Source organism: Eubalaena glacialis, chromosome 19, assembly GCF_028564815.1.
Source record: "Eubalaena glacialis isolate mEubGla1 chromosome 19, mEubGla1.1.hap2.+ XY, whole genome shotgun sequence".
Classification (NCBI taxonomy): domain Eukaryota; kingdom Metazoa; phylum Chordata; class Mammalia; order Artiodactyla; family Balaenidae; genus Eubalaena; species Eubalaena glacialis.
Window position 1 is genome coordinate 41,689,427 of NC_083734.1, and position 25,849 is coordinate 41,715,275.

Here is a 25,849-nt window from a genome sequence, read left to right on the forward strand (position 1 = left end):
TGTAATATAGCATAGCAGTAAATAGCACCGTCTTTGGAAACAGGTAGACCGAATCCTTGCTAGTTGTGCGACCCTGGACAAAGTTTAGTCTAAGACTTAGTTTCTTCCTCTGTAAAATGAGGATATTGATTCCTACATCGAAGGGTTGCTGGATGCTCAACAGTGATAATACAGAAGGAATAAAGAAAAGAATCAGGCTTAGTAATTTGCTCAAGGTCATATAACTCAGTGGAATTCCGATTCCGTTTTAGCTAACTCTACAGCCAATGTTCTTTCCACTACCACTTTGTAGTTAGGTGTAATCGTTTTGAGCAAGTTTAGTTAAGTCTTCTGGGCCTCGGATTCCTCATTTGTAAAATACAGAGTTCATTCATCAAACTCTTGTGTCAAGGTGTGCACGTAATGGAGACTGCAGTTCCCTCCTCCCTCCCCTTTTCATTCCACGTAGGTCATTTATCTTTAACTTCTAAAATGGACCTTGCAAGCTTTTTACAAACCGGGCGTAGCCGCACCAACGTAATTATTCACACTCCTCTTTATTTCCTCTTTTCTCCTCATCCACCTAGGCTCCCGCCCCACCCAGTCCAGGCCACGCCCTGGCGTGTGACGTCAGCACGCCCCGTGCGTCGCGGCGCGGCGCTCACTGGGGGCCCGGCTTTCGCCCGCTGCTGCTGCCGCCGCCGCCGCCGGCCGCGGCTGCTTTCCCAAGATGGCGGCTCCTCCGGGCGAGTACTTCAGCGTTGGGAGCCAGGTGTCGTGCCGGACGTGCCAGGAGCAGCGGCTGCAGGGCGAGGTGGTAGCCTTCGACTACCAGTCCAAGATGCTGGCTTTAAGTATCCTTCCCTGCGCGGAGCCCGAGGCCGGGCCGGCGTGTATGTGCGGCGGTGGGGGGGCGGGGGACGACGGCGGGGGCTGGGGCCCTCTCCGGGCCTAGGGGCGACCGGCTACCGCGGCGCCCGGAGCGCATGCGCACGGCCCTGAGCTCCCCTCCCCCTCTCGTGGGTCCCTCGGTCCGCCTTGGGGACCCTTGTCTCCCACCCGTTGTGGGAGCTGGGCCCCGAACGAGGGTGGGTGGGTGGAGGGGGGCTTGACACGCGGATGGCTTTTCGGGGGTAACGCTAGGAGAGGGGACACAGTAATCCGGAGAGGGGTGGTCGTGGGAGGGGGCTGGTGATTGGAGCCCGGATGGGAGGGGGACGGGTAAAATCATGTGGGGAGGGGGTGTGTAGAGTAAGGAATTGCTAGTGAGTGGGACAAGGGTATGGAGTTCAGGAGGGGTTGTTCACTGATGGGATTTGGTCCAAGAAAGGGCGGTGGGGTGGTGACCAAATGGGCCTCTCCTGTTTGGGGGGAGAGTAACTGCAGGACAGAGTTTGTAGCAGAACTGGGGATAGGGGCTTGTTTTGCTGGCGCTTGTGTATGCGTGGTGCCGCTGGGGGCAGGGAGTGCTGAATTTTCGGCTTCTCAGTGATTTGGAAGTTGCTGTTTTGGGGATGTTTGTATTGGAAACCTGGTCTAGAGAGAGGACCACGTTTTTCAGGGGCTTATGTATGGATGTGTGGGTTACAGGTGAAAGAGTAAACTGTCTTCTCTTGTCAGCCCAGCACATGGAGTCCTGACTTCTCCATAGCAGTAGCCTTCCCTTTTGAATGTGTCAGTGTTTAACAGAATGGAAAAGGTGGTCTCTTTCTTTGGGGTGGAAGTGATTTCTGAATTACTCCAGGAAACTCAGTCGTGGAAACAGAATACTACCTGGTTGTAATAAATGTGCCACCCCTTCCCCTTTTATTTGAGCCACAGGTGGGTTTATTTGGATTTTTTTTTTTTTAAGAGAAATCTCTTATGGCACCTTTCAAAAGGAAGTTTCCTACTGCGTCTGCTGCTGCCTTTGACTGGCAAGTATTTTAATTCATTTAACTACTGGTTGTGGATTTGTAGCTTAGGAAGATGTCCTTTGAAACTAATTACAGCAAGAACAGTTGCGGGTTTTTTAAAATTTTTGTTTTTGTTTTTTAAACACAAGACTTCATACCTGGACCAAGTAAGACCTTTTACATTAGTGGTTTAGTTGGAAGGATTTCGGAATGAAGAATTACTCTACCTTTAATTGACATACAGTATGCTTTTGAGAAATGGTTGGAGAATGAGTGAGTGAGTGAATGAATGAATGAATGAATGGGTTAGCTAGCTGGGTCACCTTGAGTGAACTTCCTTTCCAGTGTTGTAGTTTTCTCCTGTGCAAAATGGGAAATCTCAAATCTGAAAAAGAGAAAAGAGCACTGTTCGGATATAGGGACTATTATACCAAGAACAGGAAGTACTTGCTCTTCAGTGTGGTTCATTAGGTTCAAGACAAACAGTATACATAATGGCATTAAAACTGTATTAAGCCTCTTCATAAAACCGGTAAAGAGAAGGTGACAGAAACACTGTTGAGGCTTCCAATTTTGGATTGTGTTTGGCTTTGAAAAGCTTGAGATCTTTTGGTTATGGGGTTGTGCGGCAGGAAAGTGACAGGCAGAGATTTCCTGAGGAGAGGTGTGATTCTTGTGAGGCTCCCTCTCTTGCTTGTGGCACACCTTTTACACAAGCCTTGGGTGAATTGTGTTTTCCATGCCCCTTTGGGATATGTCAGTTCTCTGCTTGCCCCTATTTTCCTTAACTTTATTTTTTCACCAGAATGTCCCTCTTCCAGTGGAAAGCCCAACCACGCAGACATCTTGCTCATAAACTTACAGTATGTTTCAGAAGTGGAAATAATTAATGACCGAACAGAAACCCCTCCTCCCCTAGCTTCACTCAATGTTAGTAAGGTAAGGACTTGAGGGCAGTTCTGGTTCTCCAAAATGATGGGAAATTTGAGTCTCATTGACTCTTGGTGGTACATACATTGTCCATTGTTTGTTTTTCATTTTTTTCAGTGATTTACAATTGCTTGTTTTGATATATTTTTTAAAAAATATATCAGTTTAACTTTTCTCTTTATTCCTGGGTATCTTCAGAAGATTTTAAGAAATGTCTTAATGACCAAACAGAGAAATAGAGTTGAGAGCTGGCTTTTGTCCTTTGTGAAAGAGGGCTTCCCCGCCCCCCCCCCCGCAACCTGCAGTCCATGTGTGAACTTCCAGTGTTGGGAGGGTTGGGTAGGGGCGTTGCTTCTGAACCTCCTGAAATTGTGTATGTGTGCACATGAGAATATATGTTTCCTGGGTGAAGATTTGGAATATTTTTTTAGATTCTCAGAAGGATTAATGACCTACAAAAATTTGAAAACCACTGCCTTAGAGCTTTGTTTTTGTCTTTATGTTTGAATTTGAGGTCTAACAAAATTAGAGTTTTAGGATATTTTAATCTTGGATGTACAGATTGGTCTCTGGCAACCCTCAAATAACTTTCCTGATTCTTTAGTTCTGTTAGCCAAAGTTCATGTTGATCAATAATAGTAATGCCCCAAGCCCTGTTGTAGCCTTTGCTGTCCCCTGTACTTGGAACACCCTTTCAGAATGACTGGAGCCTTATCCATCAGGACTCAGTTTAATGGCACCTCTTTCAAGAAGTCTTCTCTGATCACTCAGGCTAAATGCCCCCATTATTCTCTCTTACAGTACCTTAGCCTTCAGAGATAAGGTGACATATCATTTATAGTCCAATCTGGGACATTTTCGAGAGTAAAGGATGGCGGATGCTTTTGTTTTACACCGAGACAGGTATAGATTGGTGTGTCTTGGGCAAATTGCGACTTAAGGTTACCCTCTTCATAGCTTTTTTGTAATTATAATTGTATATCATTTGTTTACTTTTCTATCTAACCAAAATTTGTTTTGTGGGGATCGGAACTATACCTGTTTTGTTCATCCCTAAACATACAGAGCCTTGCGCAGAATAGGTGCTTTGTAAGTACTTGTTGAATGAATAAGTTAGGCCTTCAGTTTTCATAACTGTTGCCTTTCCTTAAGTCTCTTGAATTAGTGTGGTGGAAGTTTTTTTCCCTTTATAAGAGTATTGTAATAATGTATATTCTCTTGCCTCTCTTGGGAATGTAGTGTGTTTGCTACAATTCAGCAAAGCAGGGAGACACTCAGGCAGCTGAAACAAAGGAGAGTGACTGAGGCTGGCAGAATGCAGTTACCTCAGATCTGGAGTTCCCTTCTTTCTAGATTCCAGGGAAGTGCCACACTTTTTTTTTTAACTGATGTCTGAGGACAGATTCAGAAGGGTCTTGGGTTTCATATTAAAGCCTGTTGCGTACAGAATGTCCCATTCTTAGACTTACAGATTTTTGGAACACTGGCTCAGTCCTCCTATTAAAGTATAGGTCGTCTTTGGATGATCTTCTGTTAGCAGAAGAGATTATTTATTTATTTTATTTTTGGCTGCGTTGGGTCTTCGTTGCTGCCTGCGGGCTTTCTCTAGTTGTGGTGAACGGGGGCTACTCTTCATTGCGGTGCGCGGGCTTCTTGTTGCGATGGCTTCTCTTGTTGCGGAGCACGGGCTCTAGGCACTCAGGCTTCAGTAGTTGTGGCACGCGGGCTCAGTAGTTGTGGCTTGCGGGCTCCAGAGTGCAGGCTCAGTAGTTGTGGAGCACGGGCTTAGTGGCTCCGCGGCATGTGGGATCTTCCCGGACCAGGGCTTGAACCCGTGTCCCCTGCATTGGCAGGCGGATTCTTAACCACTGTGCCACCAGGGAGGTCCCCAGAAGAGATTTTAAAAGTTTCAAATAAAATAGTTTATGCCTGGTATGTTGAGGGTGAAAAGGGCTCTAAGTTATCCTTTAGTGTTTGTAGGGTATGAGAAGTTTGTCAACAACCTTTAGTGAGTAGTCGAGGAAAGATTATCTGAAATAGGGATGATTTTCTCAAATTTAAAAGATACAGGATTCTGCTCTTGTGACCACCAAGTGCCACAATTTATCTGAGAGGGGCTGGAGTGGTGTGGGTGGGACTGTTAAGTGGGAGCTGTTGAGAAGCAATTCTTTGTTATTAGTTTGCGGATTATCTTTGCCTTTAGGGTTTTGCTTTCTGCTGGTCAGTTGTCTACTAGCATTATTGTAAACTAGTTGTTTACCCACTCTTTCAAGAAAGCAGCCGGAAGTAATAGGTTGTGGAATACCAGAAATCTTTACTTTTCTTACTTTGTGGCCTGCTTGCCAAGTCTTGAAAAAGGAGTCAGAAACTGAAGACTAAAATTAGGTTGGAGGGCTATCTTTGGGTTTCATTTATTCATTCTTCATTCGTAGAGTTGTTTATGAATAAGCTATATTGGTTTTCCCTTGAAACCAACCTTTGAGGTTGCTTTGTGATTCTTCCCGAGGGCTCTTACTGTTACTGAAAACAGCTAATCTGGGCAACTACATGTTGCTTGAGTGACATGAAAAGTTCATCTCATTTAAGAGCATGAGCTTGAGTTTTTTTTAGGATGGAGGATTGTTTAAGCGTTTTAGAAGGGAACTAAAGTGCCTTGAAATCCCTGGAAGAAAACTGTTGATACTTGCAGTCTAGGGAGCACTACCTGTGTACTCCACTTCCAGTGGAAGATAACATCACATGATGGCTCATCTTGCTGACATAGTAAGTGCACTGTTTAATTAAACCTGTTGATATAAACCGGATATTTACTCCGACCCAGCAGGAAATGGAATAGAAGACCTTTTAAAGGAAATATTTAATTCCAGCCCAACTAGAGATGGTATGAACTAGCAGTTCTTGGAGATGAGCTTGTTTTGCTTTTGGTTGGCACTTTCACTGCAGGCTAAGATGTCCTATGTCTGTCCACAGCAGTGGGATGTAAGAGGAAGCTTGGAAGAGGACAGTGGGGTCGCAGAAGGTAGAAGTTTTGAATGTCATTTTATCTTCTCCACTGTAAGATTGTACCCTGTAAAATTGTTTTGAATTTCCTGACTGTAAAAGTACAAAAGCACACCAAAGCCAATCATAAGTGAGGTTCAGGTTATTCACCATGTGGCTTATTAGTTTTCTGTCACGAGGAAGGTTTAAATATTGCATGAGGATGAGAGCCCAGGGTCTGCATGGTAGGGTGAAGTAAAGTGTTTCTTAACAAGTTCCTTTGAATTGACTCCACATTTTGTTCTCTGTGGTTAAAGATTGCCCATGAGTTAGTAGTGCTCTCAGATGATTTGGGACATGTCAGTATTAACAGAGTTCTCTTTTATGTAGCATTTATCAAACATTTACTGAAAATTATTTTGTGCAAGGCATTGTGGTAAGCTCTGTTGGGGACCATACCTTACATTTTTCTAGGGCTTTACAGTTTACAAAGAGCTTTGACACATCTCGGTTCATTCTCAAAACCATGCTTTGTGATTTTTAGAGTGTATTCTTTTCCTTTTAGTTTAAGAGATGGGAAGATAGGCTTATCAGTTTAAGTGACTTGTTCTAGGTTATATGGCAAGTAGTGTGGGAACTAATATTTTTACATGCCACCCTCTGAACTAGTAATCGGTAGACATCTCATTTAATCCTAACAATAGTTCTTATGGTGTGGGTACCATCACCATCTTACAGAAAAGTAAACTGAGTCTCAGAGAGGATGAGTCACTAGCTTAAGGTCATTCAACTAGTAAGTGATTGAGCTGGGATTTGAAGTCAGGTCTGATGTTTTGATGGCAAAGTCCCATGTTTTTTCTGCTTCTGTGTGCTTACCCAAGGAACTTATAGAGTAGGTTGGTGACATGAAATGAGTATGCAGATATCTATAATCTTAAGTAATATTTCTGAGTAAAGAGAAACATCTGTGTTGTGTGGTCAGGAGCAGAATGGTCTAGTAGAAAGAACACTGGAACCAAGTGGATAAGTCTTTAAAGTCACTTCTCTGCCTCTTAACCTTGCTGAGCATCAGCTTTCTCACCATAGAGATGGGATCATGTTAGTCCCTATCTCATAGAGTTGTTTGGAGGATTAGGTCAAGTTGACCAGAGTTGGCAGATGTTAGTCCTAGTCTCCCGCATTAGCTATGTGCAACCAATTGATGTTCCTTGAATTATGGTGTAGGAGCAGGATGGGGGGAGAGGGGCAGTATGACAAAGGGAAGCAGCCAAGAACATTGGCACTGTTCCTATGTCAGTCTTTCCTGATACTGGATCTGACATTCACTCAGATATCAGAACTTGCCAACCCAAGACTGGGGAAAATCAAAATTATATTGGATACCTCTTGTTGTGACCAGAATTAATGTGAATTTCCAGGACAGTGTTATCAAGTGGCATAATTAAGTGAACACTTGCCTGAGTACTGGAGGTTAGCGTGAGCAGTCACAGAACCTAAGAGGTTGTGCTTTCAACTCCTGAGACTCTTAGGTAAAAACTCACTGAGACAGCCAAGGCAAGTGTTATGTATTCATTTGTTTGGATAAATGCCTCCAGTGCATCGAATGACATGTAAGTCTCCTTCTCACTTTGCTGATTTGGAGAAGACTTTCTGGAGGAGATGCTCGTATGTTGTGCAGGAGGCAGGAAAAGGGACAAAGCATGGAAAAGTGAACTCCACAGATAAGGCATCTACCTCCCTTACCAAACCACTGATTGATCAGCCTGTTTTGAGTATTTATTACCCATTTGTACCTTACTAACCAGCAGTGGGTGATTAAATGGAAGAAGAACCAGGAAGAAGAGATTCAAAGAGCTTTTCATCAGCACCTGGTAATGAAGAATGAGTTGGCTGCCTTTGGATAAAAATGATACTTGGGAGATTGGTCTGGGAGTGGAAGGGCCTGTTCACAAAGTTCACTTTTGAAAGGAACTGACGTCATTGCTTACCTTTAGGTATGATGTCACACAGGGAAGAATTGACTTGGTGTTTTTTTTTTTTTTTAATTTATTTATTTTATTGATTGGCTGCATTGGGTCTTTGTTGCTGTGCACGGGCTTCCTCTAGTTGTGGTGAGCGGGGGCTACTCTTCCTTGCGGGGCGCGGGCTTCTCATTGCGGTCTCTTCTCTTGTTGCCGGAGCACGGGCTCTAGAGCGCAGGCTCAGTAGTTGCAGCGCACGGGCTTAGTTGCTCCGCAGCATGTGGAATCTTCCCAGACCAGAACTCGAACCCATGTCCCCTGCATTGGCAGGCAGATTCTTAACCACTGTGCCACCAGGGAAGCCCTGACTTGGTTTTTGTTTTGAGTTCTAACCAGCTTGAAAGCTAAGATTTAGCATAACCTTACGGCTTTCTGTTGATGTGAGGGATAATCCTCAAGTATGAGTAAATTCCTGGGGTCGTTGGTAGCTACTGCATTGTGGCCTGTGTTCATGGACCTATCCTGTTAGCTGAGACCTTGACCATATCTTGACCCTAATGTGTTGAGGTATGGAGTTATCACCAAGTAGAATCAGATGACTTGGCCACCCTATGTTTAGGTATGTATATATTAGTAAAAGGTAGAATGTGTTCATATTATGAAAGTGGAAGGGAAATAACTTGTCTAGGGAAGGCAAGACTTTTTTGTCAGATAAAATTTTTCTGGCTTCTAGAAGCTGCATGTAACCTACTGGCTCACTTGATTAGAATATGTTGTCAAGGCCACAGTCCCAGGTTAGAGTCCACCAGCAAGTTTTGCACCTGACTCTGAGCAGACAGCTGCTTCCTCACGGAAGTGTCATGAAGATGCAAGCAAGTGTGGGGTGAAGAGGAAGGACCCATCATTGTTGAGTAACAGGGACACAGTAAGTAGTGAGTGGTGTGAGATGAAATCAGAGAGGTAGAGTGATTGACTGCCATTTTAAAAATCACTAACCTTTGAAAGAGGTCACATTTGGTGGCATTCAAACATTGGGGTCAACCTGATAACCATAGTAGGGGGTGCAGCGTTCCAGGCTAGGGCTCATGACTCACTTCAGGCTATAGTGCATGGCAGCCAGCTGACTTGGTGGAGCCCTCCTCAGGTCAAGAGTTTGGTTCTGAAGGGGGCTTTCCTGACATCACAGGGGTGTGGGGAGAATCGTCTACGTGAAAAGACAGAGTGCTCGGCCCAAGTGACTGGCAGAGATGTGCCATAGGTGTGTTGTTGCAGTCACCTCTGCATTCTATCTCTTTGACACAGAGACGATTCAAAATAAGCACTTTACTGATAGCTCAGTGGTAGTATCTCTTACAGTGTTAAGAAAGGGGCATTCTAACTGGTTTAATTTTCCTGGCAGAGATTAGGCTTGGGGGGGAAGAAAAAAACAAGTGGTGCAGTCAAGTTCTAGCATTGGAATTTAAGGCTAGCTTAGATAAATACCAGAAACTACCCTGGAGAGTGAAGCAAATTGTACATGAACTGGAAAGTTAAAGGATCTATATACCATGCCAAAAGCTAACAGTATAGTGTGGTAGAATGTGGGGAGTTTGAAGAGCTGGGTTCTTTTCACAGCTGGGCTGCTAATGAATTGTTGTATGACTGTGTGTTAGCCACTTAACCATTGGGAGCTGGTCTGTGAATCTCTAATAGTCAAGGTTTCTTTTCCTTTGATCTGACTTCCCTCTCTCTCACCCTCCCTTCCTGGTGCTGGGAATGTCAGGATGATTAAGATACTGCTTTTGCTCTCAAAAATCTCATGTTTGGGAGTGGTGAGGGACAGCAGCATTTAACTTTTTGCAGGGGGGCAGCAAACCTTTTCTGTAAAGGGCCCAATAGTAAATATTTTAGGCTTTGTGGGCTATACATTCTCTGTCACAACTATCAACTTTGCCTTTGCCGCAAAAGCAGCCGTGGGTGATATGTAAACAAATGGTCATGGTCGTTCCAATAAAACTTAACTAAAACAGGTGGTTGTCTGAATTTGGCCCACAGGCTGTAGTTTGCCAATCCTTGGCTTAGAGTAGTGAACATTTTAGGAAAGCCTTCTCAGATGTAACAGTGGAGTAGGGTCTTGAAGAATAAATCACAATTCATTTGGTAAAGGGAGGGAAGTTAAATGGAATCAAGCTGATTTGGATTGATTTCAGTTTGTCCATCTTTGCAATTTAAAAACTTTTGCTGTTCTGTCAGTGAGCTAAACTGGTGGCAGTTCTTAGAAATGAGGGAAGGGACTAGTTAAGTGCCAGTATTGGTGTTAGATGTATATCTTACTGAACTCCAATAACAACCCTTTAGGATGGGCCCCCATGAATGGACTAAGGCTCAGGAGAGGTTATGCATCTTGCTCAGATTCATGCAGCTAGTGAGTGGTAGGTAGGGGTTTGAGCTGGAATCTCTTTTGTTTGTGGTGGGGGGGGCAAGGGGGTGGCTTTTCTTTTTTACTTTTCTTTTTCTGCCCTCTTCAGAGCCCAGGAAATGACAGCACATGGTTCTTTCACTATCTCTGAATAAAATCAACTCTTTATTCTATAAACAAAGCCCCCATTTTGGCACATAAAGTGCATTTTCCAACTTACTGTTCCAGTTATATTTTGGAAGTTATTCTGTTAAGGATTTATAGCCTCTCTAGCAGCTCTTAGAGAAAGCAGAAGAGAGAGAGAGCCCTGAGCTCATTGGCTAAAGGAAGGTTGGATTATATGAATTTTTTTGAAATAACCCACAAGCCACCTTCTCTGTGCTAATAATTATGATGTTATAATAATAATGTTAACAGCTAATATTTGTACAGTGCTTTACAACTCACCTAGTGCTTTCACCCATGTTATCTCCCTTAATCCTCACGGCCATGTGTGAGATGGCTAATTTGAGCGTATACTCTCACAGATAGGTTGCTGAGGTCAAATTTCAGTTTATTTCTGCGCCAGTTTTTTTTCCTGGCAGAGTCCTGTGGAGATTCCACAGCAGTGCTGGTGTCAGGGTCTTGGGACTAGGAAATTACTCTGTTGGTGTCCAGGAGGTTTAGCTGTCTTTTGTAGCTATGAATAGTGTTTGTTGACATAATTACAAATAACTAAGAAAAACTGTTGACTTTGCTGGCAGCTAGTTTTTGTTCTAAGCCAGGTGAAGTATAAAACTTTGCTTATAGCGTGTACTGACTGACTTGAGGCTGGCCTGTATTGTACGACAGCAATATGATGGTCAGAGCCTGGAGACTGAGGTGGCACTGTGGCCCCTGGATTTGCAAGGGTGTTTTTCCTTTTTTTTTTTAAACATCTTTATTGGAGTTTAATTGCTGCATGGTGTTTTTCATCATAGCTCAACGCTCTCAATGTACCTTAACTTTCTAGTGCAGAAGACTTGCTTGACTTAGCTTCTCTAGTCTTGGCACATCAGAAAATGATGGGTTCAGGGAATACCCATTATTATTGGCCTGAAATGCTTTCTCACACAGGATCTGTTTTCTTAAAAGCATTCCTATGAATTACCTTCAACCAAAGAAAGAAAGGATGTCCTTGAGGTTTAGGGTGAGACTGGGACCCTTTTCAGAAAACAGAGGCCCTTCACTAAAAGGCAGACAATTGTGTTCTGTACAGAGGACATTGATGGAAATGTCAGAATTCACTGATAAAAAGAGAAGATGGCAGCTGAGGCTTAAAATGTTTTCTCTTTTATAAAACATTTTCTTTTACATTCAAATTTATAAGTGTATTTTCAACATTTCTCTTATTTCTCTTAGGTGGAACTATTTGAGTATAGTGCAGAGTTCAGAATGCAAGCTCTGGAGTCAGACTGTCTGGGTTCAAATCCAGACTCTCCCACTTGTGACTTGGTAAACTTGGGCAAGTCCATCTGTTAAGTTGGAGTAATTTTAGTCCCTATTTCACAGAATTGTTGGGAAGATTAAACATTTAATACATGTAAAGCGTGTAGCTCTGTGCATTGCGTGGAGTAATTTCTCACTCAACAAATTAGCTCTTAGGATTTTAGTGTTCACTGCCAGGCCTCTTGGACTCTACTGTTCCCCTGCTTGATTCAGTGTTTTGGTTCATTGTTATGTATTCTGGGACATGACTTCAAGCAGGGTTCTCTATTTGAGTTCCCAGCTATCTGAGGTTGTAAAAAACAGTATTTTATTAGAAACTTTCAGACAGGAACTTTCAGCCAAGGAGCAGGAAGACTTGGGGATATTGATAGTTGGAAGAAATATATATATATATTTTAAAATAACTTTCTTTAATGAATCTCATATTGATGAATATTTGGGTTATTTTGGGGTTTTCATATTATTCATCTATCTCAGGTTATTTTTTAAAAAATTTATTTATATTATGTATTTATTTTTGGCTGCGTTGGGTGTTCGCTGCTGTGCGCGGGCTTTCTCTAGTTGCAGCGAGCGGGGGCCACTCCTCGTTGCTGTGCGTGGGCTTCTCACTGCAGTGGCTCCACTTCTTGCGGAGCATGGGCTCTAGGCATGCGGGTTCAGTAGTTGTGGCTCACGGGCTCTAGAGCACAGGCTCAGTAGTTGTGACGCACGGGCTTAGTGGCTCCGCGGCATGTGGGATCTTCCTGGACCAGGGCTCGAACCCATGTCTCCTGCATTGGCAGACGAATTCTTAACCACTGCACCACCAGGGAAGCCCCAGAAGAAATATTTTTGAGCCTGCTTGTTGCTAGCCAAGAATGAGGGCTTTCCAGGAGTGCGCCCCAGAATTGAAACAGCAGGAGCAAGCGTGGGCCCTTAAGATGACAGTGGTTCTTGGCTGCTTTGGTCTGCCATCCCTCAGCCTCCATCAGGCCTTGCAGGCAGCACTGCCAGTTCTGGGCAGCAGCTGCAGTGCTTCCTAACCCCTCTGTGAGGGCAGCTGGTTGGAAGGCCCGAATACAGAGGGAAGACAAACCAAGAGTGGCTCAGTGGAGTCAGTAGGTCACATCCAGCAGGTTCCTCTCTGGACTTTGCTTCCCTTGTTGGATCAGCTGTCACAGCCTGTTAAATACTTGCAGTAGGAATCCCTCTGGATTCCCCACAGCACCTGTGCTTTCCTGGTCTGGGTATGTGGAAATAAGATGGCCCAGCTGGTGACCAAGTAACAAGATGAGGTTATAACAAGATGCTTGGATTATGTTGTTGTGGCTGCTTCCTCTTCTCCATGTCACTGAGTGCAGGAGGAGAGATGTGTTGTCGCTGTTCACTGATTCACTCACTCGAGGGTTACCCAGCAGCAGGCGTGACTAGAAGCCTTTTAATATTGATGTGCTTTGGAGTCAAGTTCATGCGCTTTTCTTTGTTGCCCACATCAAGTTGCTATATATAGAATGGCCAGGAGAGGAAGAACTGGTTAGTAGACAAGGAATGAATGTTTTCACTGGGAATTGTGCAAAATAAAAGGAGAGGTAGATAAATGCAAGCTGTCTTTTGCAGTTATTTCAATTAGGCCACATTTACATTAGTAACATGTATTTGTAGGTTTGTGCTTCTCAGTTTGCCTGAACCCAGTGTATTCTTAAAGTTGGTGCCTTTAACATTCTTTATGATTCTAACCCAGTTAGTGCTTCAGTTTTGATTGGAAGAGAGGCCAGCAGTTAGCACGCTTGCACTGAAAATGAATGTAGTATGGTGATAGTTACTGAATTTAAAAGCTGCAGTCCTGATGACCCTCTGAAGCCTAAAAGGCACACCCTACCCCTTCTCTGTTGGGGACAGCTTTTATTGGTTTTCTCTGGCGATTTGACAGTAACCATAAACTTATTAAGTTGGAGTAACTGGACCATTTATAGATATGCATTAGTTTACAAAAATATGTTGTGGGGAAATGTAGAGCTACAGCTAACTTGAGGGTAGAATGATAGTCACTTGCTTTACAAAAGGAGGCTTATCCACGTTTGTCATGGGTTTTCAGAAACATGTGTGAAAAGAGCAGGGTAATCTCCCTTCCCTTCTCACCCCAATTTTGAGAAGAAACGTTTCTAGATTCTTTTTGTGAAGGTAATCTTCCTCATGCCTAATTGATGCAGTTCTCTGTGGGAGAAATTTACCCCATTTATACAGCTTCTTAGTGAAAGCAGATCTCCGTAGCTGAATATTAGGTTTAAGCATTTTCAGATGGCCATGAAAATACAGTTCATAAACTGGCAGCTGGAGGCTTCAGGGTTTGCTGTGAATCCAAATCCCCAAAGCACAATTGCAGATACAGGTAGAGTAGTTGAGGATATTGGGGCAAATTGAAATAGTCAGCTTACACTGATTTCTGCTGACTTTTCCAAGGCTCTCCCTTGTATCATTTGGCATTGGGATCAGTCTGCACTATGGGTTGAGATGGAGAGTCATCTAGTCCATTCTCCTTTGCTTTCAGACCCTTTAGAAGAGATTGTACAACAGGTATTTGGCGGAGGTCGGGGATGGGAGTGGCTAGGGTGTATTTTGAAATCATTGTTCTATAACCATTGTGTTGATTTTATTCAGGCTGTCTAAACAAATCACTTGTGGCTGAGATTTATATCCATTTTACTCTGCCTCTGGCAAAAATTCAAAAGTGGTTCTTCTTCCAGCCTTCCCGCCCCTCCCCAACCCCAGCTTAATTTGTCAGTTCCATTCTTAAATATTCTGCATGGATGCCTCCTTTTTCTGAGCCAACTCTTGTCTTCCTGAATGGGTGCTGTTATTATCTAGGCAACACAAGCTTTATAGAAGCAGCTTTGTCTGACCCAACATTGGGAGATGTTTTTGGTCTTCAGGGATAAATATTTTTAAAAAGACCTCAAAGTGAGACCCTTCTGCCTGCTCATGGGGTAAACATCTGCCTGACCACTAGCCACTTCTCAGGAGCTCTGCAGGAGCTTGGTTAATCCAAGGGAGCTCTGCTTCCCTCCAGTTTTCCTTTCTTTCCTTGGAGACTTCAGATTTTCTTCAGGATTGTTTGGAAAGTGAGACTCAAGGAAACTTCTTGTTACTAGGGTTTTCTTGGTGACCAAGTAAGCTTTGCTTGTTGCTGCTTAAAATACACCCCTAGCAGTTCTCATTCCGTAGAAACTGAGTGCTTTCAAGCCACGAGGCTTCCTTGCTGCCGTTGGAATTGCCAGTGCTCAGGGGAATGCTGTCAGCCCTGTGCATTTCCTTCTCTGTAAAGTTGTAGCCTGGTGGGGCCAGAATGGCAGGACCTGGCTTGAAAGATCATTTATTTACTGCTGCTGTATTTGTCTCTCTCCATGTCCTGGGGACCAAGTGAAAAGGGAGCTCTGGCTTTAAATCACTGCAGAGTTTTGGCCTTTCTACCCTCTTTTACCTAGGGAGTCCAGAGTGACAGCAGGTATGAGCTGCGCTCATACCCCCTCCTCCCTCAGACAGTCTTTGAAACTCAGAGGCAGTTGAGACTCCCCAGTTACCCTAACCTGATTGAAGGCCTCCTTTTCTCTTCTTCATAGTCAAACCCACACTTAATAAAGTGCTTCATTTTACCAACAATTAGACACTTTGCTTATTTTTCCCCCTGTAGAACTATGTTTGGCTTATGGTTTGAAAGGTCACTGTTAAAGCAGAATATGAATGTTTAAGAATTCCAGGCATCTAGGTACTTTGGGAATGTGCTGGAGGTATGATCTCTCTTTGCATTTAAGGAGCTGGTATTTGGGGACAGGTTGGGTGTTCTCATGTGTATGTTTGTGCATATGTCTTTAGTATGCTGCAGCATCAGTATACTAAGTATATGTTCTTGTTCATGGATCTGAAAATCTCCAAGTCATTTGTTTGACTTTCAGATGCATTATCTGCCTTTTGTGTAAACCATCAGTGTATTTGTTTTGTCTTCCACTCGAATTTGTACTTCTGTAGTCTAGCAACCAATAGTGTGGGGTGGGGACCAGAAATGTATTAGAGGGGCAGTAGGGATAGACAGGATACCCACCCCTGCTGGGAGCGATTTACTAGATTTGAGTAGACCTACTAGATTTTACTACAATTCTTGATCAGTTTATGGTTGTTCCACTAGAGGGCAGTTAAGGAACAGACATGAGGTAGAATGCAGACCATTCCTTTTTTTAAAGAGCGTGGTAGCTATAGCCCAAGTCGAAGGTGGACAGTATCCATGGTTAGGTTTCCTGGAGTCCTGGCTCCCCATTTGAGTACAGATAATGGTACTAGAATTGTTGAGTCTTTAGAACTTCAAATCCTGGTCTTTGAAGGTGTGGTAGACATTTATTTCTAAACCTGAGGCTCTAGCGCAGTAGCTGATAAAAATTCTTAATTCTTTCCTTTCGTAGAAATGTATGCATTACCTTTTATCTCTGACCACCACTTTCCATCAGGTAGCCCCCCCCCGCCCCCCAGTCATACTCTGTAACCTTGCCCTGCTCTATTTTTTTCCTAGCACTTAGCCCTGTCTGAAGTTATCTTGTTTGTTTTTGTTTATAGTCGGTCTCCCCTGCCCCCTTCTGTGCTGTATCTCTAGCTTAGTACAGTGAATGTGTGGCACATGGTAGGCATTCAGTAAGTACTGGAAGGAATGGATGTTTGCCAGGAATAGCAGTAACTGTTGAGGTATATTGTGTGTGTTTTTGTTGGTTTCACTTTTGATCTCAGAAAACTGAATCTACCCAAATCAGTCTTTTCCGGCATCTTTTCCTCAACTTAGGTCCTGAAGGAAGGATGAAGGTGAATGCTTTTCTGAGTCTCTTTCCTTTCCCCCACCCTAGCTTGCCAGCAAAGCACGGACAGAGAAGGAGGAGAAGCTGAGCCAGGCCTATGCAATCAGCGCTGGTGTCTCCCTAGAGGGCCAGCAGCTCTTCCAGACCATACACAAGACGTGAGTTGGGGGGAGCATAGGGGTCCCTTGCCCCGGGGGTGATGCTGCCTGGCTGTGCTGTCTGGTGGCTGATTTTGGGGTAGTTGTGTTTATGAATGTCACAAGGGAAGCTGGGTAGTGTGTTGGCAGTACCTCGGCTTCCAGGGATGCGGTGCTTGTTGCCTTTCTGTGTGGTAGAATGGTGTAATCTCCAACAAGTTGTCTGCTCTGGGCTTCATTTTCTTCATCTGTAGAACTTAGTTTTGGATTAGAGTATCCCTAAGGGTCCCTTCCAGACCTAGTATTCCATAATTTACAACTAGTGATTTATTTCTCTTTTATTATTTTGATCTTGTACCTTTCTCTAAAAGCTGATGCAGTTTTATTAAGGGAAAGTTATATCTGTCTCCCTCTTCCCAATTATATATTGGGGTGAACATAAGGAGTTAGGGAGAGCAAAAGGCCACCTTATTACCACCTCATAAAAGACATTTTTGTCACAGCAGAAGTCATTTGACTCTCCACTAGCTTCCCTAGCTGCTGAAAAGCTGAAACATTTGACACTCCCCCTTCCTCCTGCTGCCTTCTGTTACCCTATTTAACCACCTGAGTCTGGTGCACAGATGGTAGCTGGCATCAGAGCTGTTTGAGGCCATGGTGTGAGTATCTAAGCATTTACAGGTATGTGAAGGAACTCTCTTAGCAGTGGCAGCTGCCCTAGGTTCCCCCAAGTGTGAACTGGGTTGGATTTTCCCAGTCTGGCAAGTTACCCAGCTGTCTGATAATTGAGAAGGGCCAGTTTGAGGAGCAGCTATCATTTCGGGTGGTGGGGAGCAGAGTACAGGTTGCAATAAGTTGGGGAGTTTGTTCTGTCTTTTTAAAGGTACCATTTCCCCCTAGGCCAAAGGTTGGCAAACTACAGCCAGTGGGCCAGATCTACTCATTTGTTTATGTATCATCTGTGACTGCTTTTGAGGTACAGCAGCAGAGTAGTTGTGACAGAGATTGTATGGCTTGCAAAGCCAGAAATACTTGCTGTCCGACCCTTTATAGAAAAAATTTGCCAACCCCTGCCCTAGGCTGCTATTTAATTTGAATCTAGTGGCCTGAGCCTAGCTGTTTATTTGTAAGTCAAATTAGTTTGGACTTCTGAGGCTGCCACCAAGTTTTCTGTGGTTTTTCAGGTCCCTAATGCTTCAGAGTAACTCTTCTGGACCATCCTTGGAATAAGTGTGCATTGGTTTCATTGCTTTTCCTAGCCAGTGGTGCCCAGGAAATGTTTCTTGGCTACTTCTCCCTATGGGCTGATGGCAACCAGTTATTGGCTGAGTGGTGAGCTAGGAACTTGGGGTTACCTTTCTGGAGTTATTTATTCATCAGGCAGGAGGTGTGGGATGCCCCGCAAGAGGTAACTTTCACCTGCTCTCTTCTCCTTCCAGCATTAAAGACTGTAAATGGCAAGAAAAAAACATCGTAGTCATGGAAGAAGTTGTTATTACACCCCCATATCAAGTGGAAAACTGTAAAGGCAAAGAGGGGAGTGCACTGAGCCATGTACGCAAAATAGTAAGTAAAGGAGCCGTGAAACCTTAGGGAGAGGATGATTCCTCAGCCTTCTCCCCTCCAGCCTCAGGGCAAGACATTATGCCGCAGTCCCTGCCCCTTTTGACACAGCCAGCCTGCGAGCAGCCCTGCGTGATCACCCTGCCTCCCTGCACCATGGTGCTCTGCAGCCATGGCTTGGACACTCTTGGGGGGTGGAACCACTGGGCAGTGCAGAATAAAGCGAGTGGTCAACCCCGTGTCCTCTGCAGGCTTTTTGGAATTATCCAGACCATTCCATGATATTGCGTCTGAACCCAGGCTGGGTTCTTCTTGGGAAGGGCTGGTTGGTATACCTCAGTGGCTGTTGGAGTCTGTGACCCTTCATGTGTCATCTGACTTTCTAGATTGAGTTGCAGCATTTGTAAAAACAAACTGAGCATTGAGAGACCAACATTGTGGATGTAAAAAGTTTTAAGACTGTAATTCCCCACCAGCTTTTCATTCTGCACTTGTGTGAGGAGGGAAGAGGGAGTTTGGGTCATAATAATCTCCCTTCATACTTTACTTTATAGATTCCCCTTCTTTTAGACAGTCTTAGCTGAAGCTGCAAAAAAATGTGGCTGAAACAAGAGGACCCCCCAGCTATCTTGTTGGGAAGGCGAGCAGACAGCAAGGGCAAAGGTGCTGAATAATCCACGAGCTAGACAGCCAGGACGGGCTGTTGAAGTCTAGAGTGAACTGTTTGGGAGGCCTTGTGTGCCCATCTCTTTTTCTGATCTAGGCTGACTGGTCTCTTTCAGGTTGAAAAACATTTTAGAGACGTGGAAAGCCAAAAGATACTGCAGCGTTCACAAGCCCAGCAACCACAGAAGGAGGCTGCCCTGTCATCCTGAGTCCACACATACAGAGGACTCTTCCAGCATCCAGCCAAGGAGGCGATGGTGGTGGCTTCAGCGGAGGCAGGCCGGGGGAGGGAAGGGATTCTATATTTCCTGTTGGCTCTTGTCAACAAAGGGTCAGCATTTCCAAATCTTAGACTTGAACAAACAAAACACCCAACAGAAAAGAACAAGAGAATAATTTAAAAGTTGAATCATTACTTGACTAACAGACTTCGGTCCACCATGTCCTTTTCACAGCCCCCTTCTGGAACAGTCACCTTGTTAATTTTATTTTTGAAAATTCCTTTCCTTCTCTGCCCTTTCACCTCTGACTTTCCTTTCCCAGTCTGTCTCTGCCATTCTGTTTTTATAAGTGGCTACACTTGCCTTCTGAGTGATTGAAAGAAACTTTTACATCTTCTCTTCCAAAATAAAAGTAACAAGCTGACTGTGATACTTAAGTTGAGACTAGAGCAGCAGACAGAGGTCTCACTTTAAATTTTTCTTTTTTTTTTTTTTTTTCTTTTTTTGCACAGGGCATGGCTTGAATTAGTTTTATTTTTCTTAACTTTAAATATATATATGAAAATATATATTAAAATGTTCTCTAAATATTTTCTGCTTCTTGCAGGTCTTTTTACTAGATCATGGCCGCTCTTCCCACCTCATCCCTCTGAAAGTAAAAGTGTATTGTCCTCCCCACCACCCATAGCCAGGCAACTAACTTGACTTAGTTCACAGCAAGAATCTCCTGCAGCACTTTGTAGAGCCAGTGTATGCAGATGGGATCTGGCTTTGAGGGTTCCTGGTAGCTTTTTAGTCTTTAACTGTATGTGTACCAGTCTCACATTTGGCAAAAACCTCAGGATTCTCCCTCTGCCTTTGTCTTACTTCACGGTACTAGAAGAACTTCCTCACCACTCTCCTGTCTGCTAGATGGGAGCGTCCACTGCCCTTTCTCCTGTGCCCTCTGCAGGAAGAACTATTTTGCACGGCACATCTCAGCTCCTTCTCGAAGGACGGTTTTCTCTCACGAGAAACCTGGAGTCTACCTATTCCGACCTCTCTTTAAGTCTGTATCCAGAGCCACTAGCCCAGGAGAAAGCTTGGGTGACCTATCATTTCTCTTCTGCCAACCTCCTGCTCTTATGCCCTTCCCTACCCCCCCTTAAGTTTTACAAGCTTATGACAGTTTGTATGTGCTCAGCCGATGGGCAGAAAACCTGGGAAGAATTTCTGGACTTTAGCCCACCAGTTTGTCTGGTTTGACTAACCTGCTGAGAGTTAAACTGGCACCCATTGCCTCTGTGCCTGCAAGGCGGTCCAGTGGGTAGAGTGTGCCACCATCTGAATATCAGGCACCGTGGCGTGGGAGGTGGGTGATGCTCATGTGACTGGCTAGAGCTTTGGGGGTGGGGTGGGGGTTAACTACTATTGCTTTGGCCATGATCTCTTTCCCCTTCCTTTTTTTTTTAATTAAATAAATGGATCAAAATTAAATAATTCAAGCCCTGCCTTCAAAATGAGATTTTTTTTTTTTTTAGTATTGTTTAGCAAAAACAATAAAACCCAAATTTTTTTAACCATCACTCATGTCTCGGGTTTGTGCGTGCTTTAGAGGCCCCAGAGGGAGGGGTCTGAGGAGGTGTGTGTTTGGTTTGATCTTTCCCTTTAAACTCTCTGCTTCCTACTCTTCACCCTCTCTCCTTCTACCCCTGAGAACTCATCCAGAAATACAGTGCCAGGTATATAAGTTAAGAAGGGGATCCAGGGTTGGGAGCTGCATGTAAGTGGAGTAGAGGAAATAAAGGGGGTGGGTACATACATGAGACCATTTGTTACAGGACTGTTGGGAGGAAAAATGAGAGAAGACTGAGAAGTATACTTTCATATCACCTGCCATTGGCCAGAACTTGATTTAAAGTACCAAGCCTTTGATTTAGTCCGCATGGAAATGTAGACTTCTGGAGAAGATAAAAGAGGGAGAAGAGAGGCGCCCTTGCAAGGTCTAGAAAACCTGAGAGATGCGATTAAAGAAGTGAACATGATTAATGGGAAATGGCAGTCCTGGAAGGAAGCTCTGTGTCACGTGTCCCACGTCATCACTTTCTCCCCATTGGTCTCTAGGCCTGTGAATGGGAGACAGTGGGTACCAGCTGCTTCTGGTGGGAAGCACTTCTGACTCTTTGGTTTTAGTCCATGAAATGATGTGGGGGAACTTTGAGCAATTCAAGAGGTGGAGTTAGTATGGTGGGAAAGACATGCAGTGTGGAAGGAAGAACAAAGGCTTTGGAGACAAATAGTTGGCTTCAAATTCTCACACTTCCATTTCCTCACTTTGTGACTGCGGATAAGTCATTTTATTTGTCCAAGCTTTAGTTTCCCCACCTGTAAACATGAAACTAATGCTCGTCTCCTAGAACTGGTGTGAAGGGTTAAATAAGATATTTAAAATGCTTAATACTTAGAAGGTACTCTGTAAATGTTAGTATACATGTTAGCTTGGTCCTGGGGTTGTTAAATCTGGAGATGAGATTGAATTAGCTGGTTTTCAGAAGCTCCAGTTTTGTTTTAGAAGTCTTTGTTTAGATGCCATTTTAAGTGAGGCTAATATGTAAAACATTTGGGCAGAGATAGGGGGCCTCGGAGCCCTGCCCTCTCAGTCTCTTACAGATCTCATCCCTACCTCTTCCCTGAAGTCTCTGAGAAGTTTCTTTGGTTATAATTTGAAAACCACTCATTTTACAGAAGGTGAGTGGGTTCCACCAGGGCTAAGTGACTTGTTTAGAATACTGCCGCTGCCCACAGTGGCAGAGCTGGAACAAACCCCAGGCTTTATGCACTTGTGGGCTCCTAGTGCTTCCCTGTGACTTTACGAACTGATGGTATGTGTATTGTTCACTTTGTTAGCCAGGTTTGGGGTGGAACACAGAGGAGCTTGGTGAGAGTGGCAGGAGTTGTGCCGTGGATTGAAAGAACATTGAACTATTGAATGTGGTGCAGAGGGCTTGCACCTATGGTGGAACACGTACAGGTGGTTTTGCAGTGTTTCCTTAGTTTTGAGGCATTCTCCTTTCTCCTGAAACACACATACGTTTACACCCCAGCACCCGGTCACCACCCCACTGCCACATACATGCCTTTGGGTTTACTGCTATTTAGAGCGTCTGGTCAGTGTGGTATAAACAGCCTTACCACGGTGAGTTGATACTGAATCTGTGCTGTTGTAAGTCTGAACAGCTCATTGCTGATTTATGGTTGGTGTATTGAATATTGCTTAAGCACTTCAATATTAGTTAAGGGGCTGCAGCCTGGGAACCACTGATTCACGGTAAAGGCTCCTTGACATTTAAAAAAAAATAATTTTATTTATTTTTGGCTGAGTTGGGTCCTTGTTGCCGGGCGTGGGCCCTCTCCAGCTGCGACGAGCGGGGGCCACTCCTCATTGCAGTGCACAGGCTTCTCATTGCGGTGGCCTCCCATTGCGGAGCACGGGCTCTAGGTGTGCGGGCTTCAGTAGTTGTGGCTCGCGGGCTCCAGAGCGCATGCTCAGCAGCTGTGGTGTACGGGCTTAGTTGCTCTGCGGCATGTGGGATCCTCCCGGACCAGGGCTCGAACCCGTGTCCCCTGCATTGGCAGGCGGATTCCCAACCGCTGTGCCACCAGGGAAGCCTTCCTTGACATTTTTGAAGGTAAGAATGTGTGTGTCAATCTGTTTTCCCATAAGATACTGGTAAAGGAAGATGGAGAGGGCTTTCAGTCATGCACAGAAATAGAATCTACTGTCCTGCTGATGTGGAGGATACTGAGAATGTGTAATACTAGAAGCTTAGAAGCTGCATTGTACGGGATGAGTTGTGGGGACAGGCTGGGGACAAGAGTTTGGGAACTGGGATTGGTCATCTGGGTTGGAGGATAGTCATTGTTTACATGGCAGATTGGCTTTCCCATCCCTGCTGGAGGCCGCCGGTGCCAGAGCGTTCCCCTTTAAGAAACGTGAAATCGTCATGTACTGCCTAGACTTCAGGGGTTTAACATAACGGCATGAAGTACTTTACAGGTGAAAAAGGGGTGCTGTTGGGCTGCCATCCACTGGTGATAGACTGCTGCTGGGTAATGAAGTTTCAGAATGAGTTTGTTCTTCTTTATTATAAAAGCCTTACATGGCTTGTTACAGGAAAATTAGAAAGCAAGGCAAACATTTTCCATCTACCACCCCCCCAAAACATTATTGACATCTTTCATATCCTCTAGATGTTAACACCCTTCTCCCTGACCCTTGCATTTCTGAAAATGCAACGTGCTTCACCATGTCAGAAGAAACTTGCCCACCAGTTCCGTCATCCCCAGCCCACAGAGAGCACTCTGTAATCTGTTGGCATCTTAGAATTGATACATGTAAAAGGTATGGGGGCTAGGTGATCTCTAAGATTACTTCCAACCTCAATAATCTGTTCTATTTTATTTTATCTTCTCTGTCTTTTCCTACAATGCCTTGCTTCAGTGCCACCTGTGAAGCCATCTTTGACAGTGAAAATGGAAAGGGATTCCTACAATTTGTTTATATCACTCATACCATGTGGCATGTATAACCTGCATTATAGTTATTTGGGTTTACCTTAAATGATCTGATGAGGAATTTTGAGGCCCTAAGGCAAGGCTAATGTATTATTCCCTAGCATCCAGCCATCAAGGTAAGACTGAAGGTAGAGTTTTGAAAGTAATCAGTTTAATAACTGGATGAGTTGCCTGAGCCAAGATGAAAAGTGGTCCAGGCTGACTGAGTTTTGAGGAAAGCTTGAAGTCAAGTTTGGAAAAAGGATGAGGGACCAGTAAAGAACATGGGAGGAGCTGGGGAGGAGGGTGTACCGGGTTCCAGCTTGAAAAGCACCAGGGCCCTCCCCCAGGTTTCTCCAGAGCAGACTTTGGCAGCTAGGACCAAGGTAGGTCAGATTGTGGCCTCCCAAATTTCCAGTTTTGTTGAAAAGACTAAAAAGCTAAATTCCTGAACTGGCAAGGTAAGGCAATTCTCTAGTGACTTCTCAACCAACCTCTCTTCCCTTTCCCCCAGCTAATCCTGATGCTGACTGCAGCAGTTAGTCTTTAGTGGAGGGACTAAAGTGGTGGCTGCTTTTTCTGATCTGGCCCCCTTTCTGGTCTGTCTCCTAGCTTAAAGTAGTTGCTTATGCTTACTGTAGGGAGGTACGTGTACTGCTCTAAAGAGAATATTCTGGGATGGCTCCTGAGATGTATTTTACGCTGAAATCTGAAGAACAAGGTGCCAGCAAAGGGTGCTTGGTTAGAGGGACCAGCAGGAGCTAAAGTTGAGGTCGACAAGAGCTTACGGATGTTTAGGAACTGCTAGAATATAGGAGGCTGAAGCCTAGTGAGCAAGATAGAGAAATTGGCAGGAGGCAGATCATGCAGGGCCTTGTAGCCATTGTAGTAGGGACTGGAATCTCTGTTTTTGACACAGTGGGAAGCTGTTAGAGGGTTTTAAGCCGTCAGGGCATTTAGGCTGATGTTAGACGGCAACAGTGGAAGCAGAAAGACTGTTGGCATTAAGAGCCTGTTGCAGTGGTTCGGACAAGAGATGGTGGTGGCAGAAACATGATTGCAGGACTGATTGGACTTGCTGATAGATTGGATGTGAGGGCAAGGTGGTCAGAGAAAGAGGAACTAAGAATGACATCTGAGTGGATGGCGAACAGTGAGAGAGGAAGAGGTCTGTGGGAAAGTGGAGTTCTGTTTTGTTATTTTGTCTCACCCATGAAAAGCTGGAGAGCGAATGGCAAATGGGCAGCTGGATAACGAGCTTGGAGTTCAGAGGAGAGGAGTGGGCTGGAGCTAGACTTTTAGGAGTTGTGACCTCGTCCTGAATGCCGAGAAATGGACGAGGATCCATGGCCACAGTAGGGGTTTTGGCCTCTGATTGAAGGGGGCCCTTCCTCCATAATAAAGAGGAAGGAAGGAGAAGATAGTACCGTTGCAGGTGCGTTTGTAGATTTGGCAGGGAGATGAGGGAGTATGTGGCCAGTGGCTCAGTAAACACGTGAGGGAACTACCTTAGGATTGCTGAGTGCTCTTCAGAGGCGCTTGCTCATGCATTAGGGTGTAACCGCGTGGCCACTGTGAGTCATATTGAGTGACTTGGTGTAGACACAGAGGGTGGATAGTTGGGTATAAGCAGGATGGGTGGTTTATCAGGTCTGTACTGTGGTGGGAGAAGGGAATTCAGCTGAGGATGTTTGCAAGGGGGAGTGATTATAGCGGTGGTCCCTTGACCCCTACAACGCATGCTGCTGTCAAATACAGTTCAGTTCTTGTTCAGATTCACCTTTATGAAAGTGTCTTGCCGTCATTCACATGCACTGGCTAAGGGAAGGATATGCAGCCACGTAACTCCAGAAGGCAGTGTGTGAACGGTGTGCTTCTAGGCAGGATGCTTCTAGTTCCAGGGGTGGCCCAGGTGTGGTATCCGAAGCTCAGCACAGGTATCCTAGCACTTAGAAATGCCAACGATCTTGGAGCTTATATGGATATTTAAACTGCCTCCCAGTTTAAATATCCTCTCTTATAGCATCCTTGACAGGCTGCCCCTACTCGAACACTTCCATTGATGGGGAGCTCATTAGTTTGAGAAGGAACATGTGATAGCTGTACCTCACCGTTTGGTCCTCCACGCAGCAGCTCTAGAACTGAGGCTAGAGCTCCGGTCTCCTGCACTCCAGTCCTTGCTCTTTATGTCCTTGAGTGAGGGTCACTGAAGTAGCTAAACAGGCGGATATGACTGGGAGCTGTCTTGTCTTCTCCAGTGAAATGGCTTATTTTTAGCCAACTATTCCAGCCTCTTAAGAGCTTTT

At 44.6% G+C, this 25,849-nt stretch overlaps 1 protein-coding gene across 2 annotated transcripts; it reads left to right on the forward strand.

The window, feature by feature from the left end:
- Positions 1–632: 632 nt before the first annotated feature.
- LSM12 (LSM12 homolog) lies at positions 633–20,592 on the forward strand. 2 transcript variants are annotated; one of them, XM_061175361.1, is made up of 5 exons: positions 634–833; positions 2,680–2,813; positions 16,472–16,581; positions 18,000–18,126; positions 18,906–20,588. In XM_061175361.1, exons 1-5 carry the CDS (start codon positions 710–712, stop codon positions 18,996–18,998), a joined length of 588 nt encoding a protein of 195 aa, XP_061031344.1. In that variant the 5' UTR covers positions 634–709; the 3' UTR covers positions 18,999–20,588. The 2 variants fall into 2 exon arrangements, with proteins under 2 accessions (XP_061031345.1, XP_061031344.1); XM_061175362.1 differs by lacking the exon at positions 2,680–2,813 and having other exon boundaries at positions 633–793; positions 18,906–20,592.
- Positions 20,593–25,849: the final 5,257 nt, after the last annotated feature.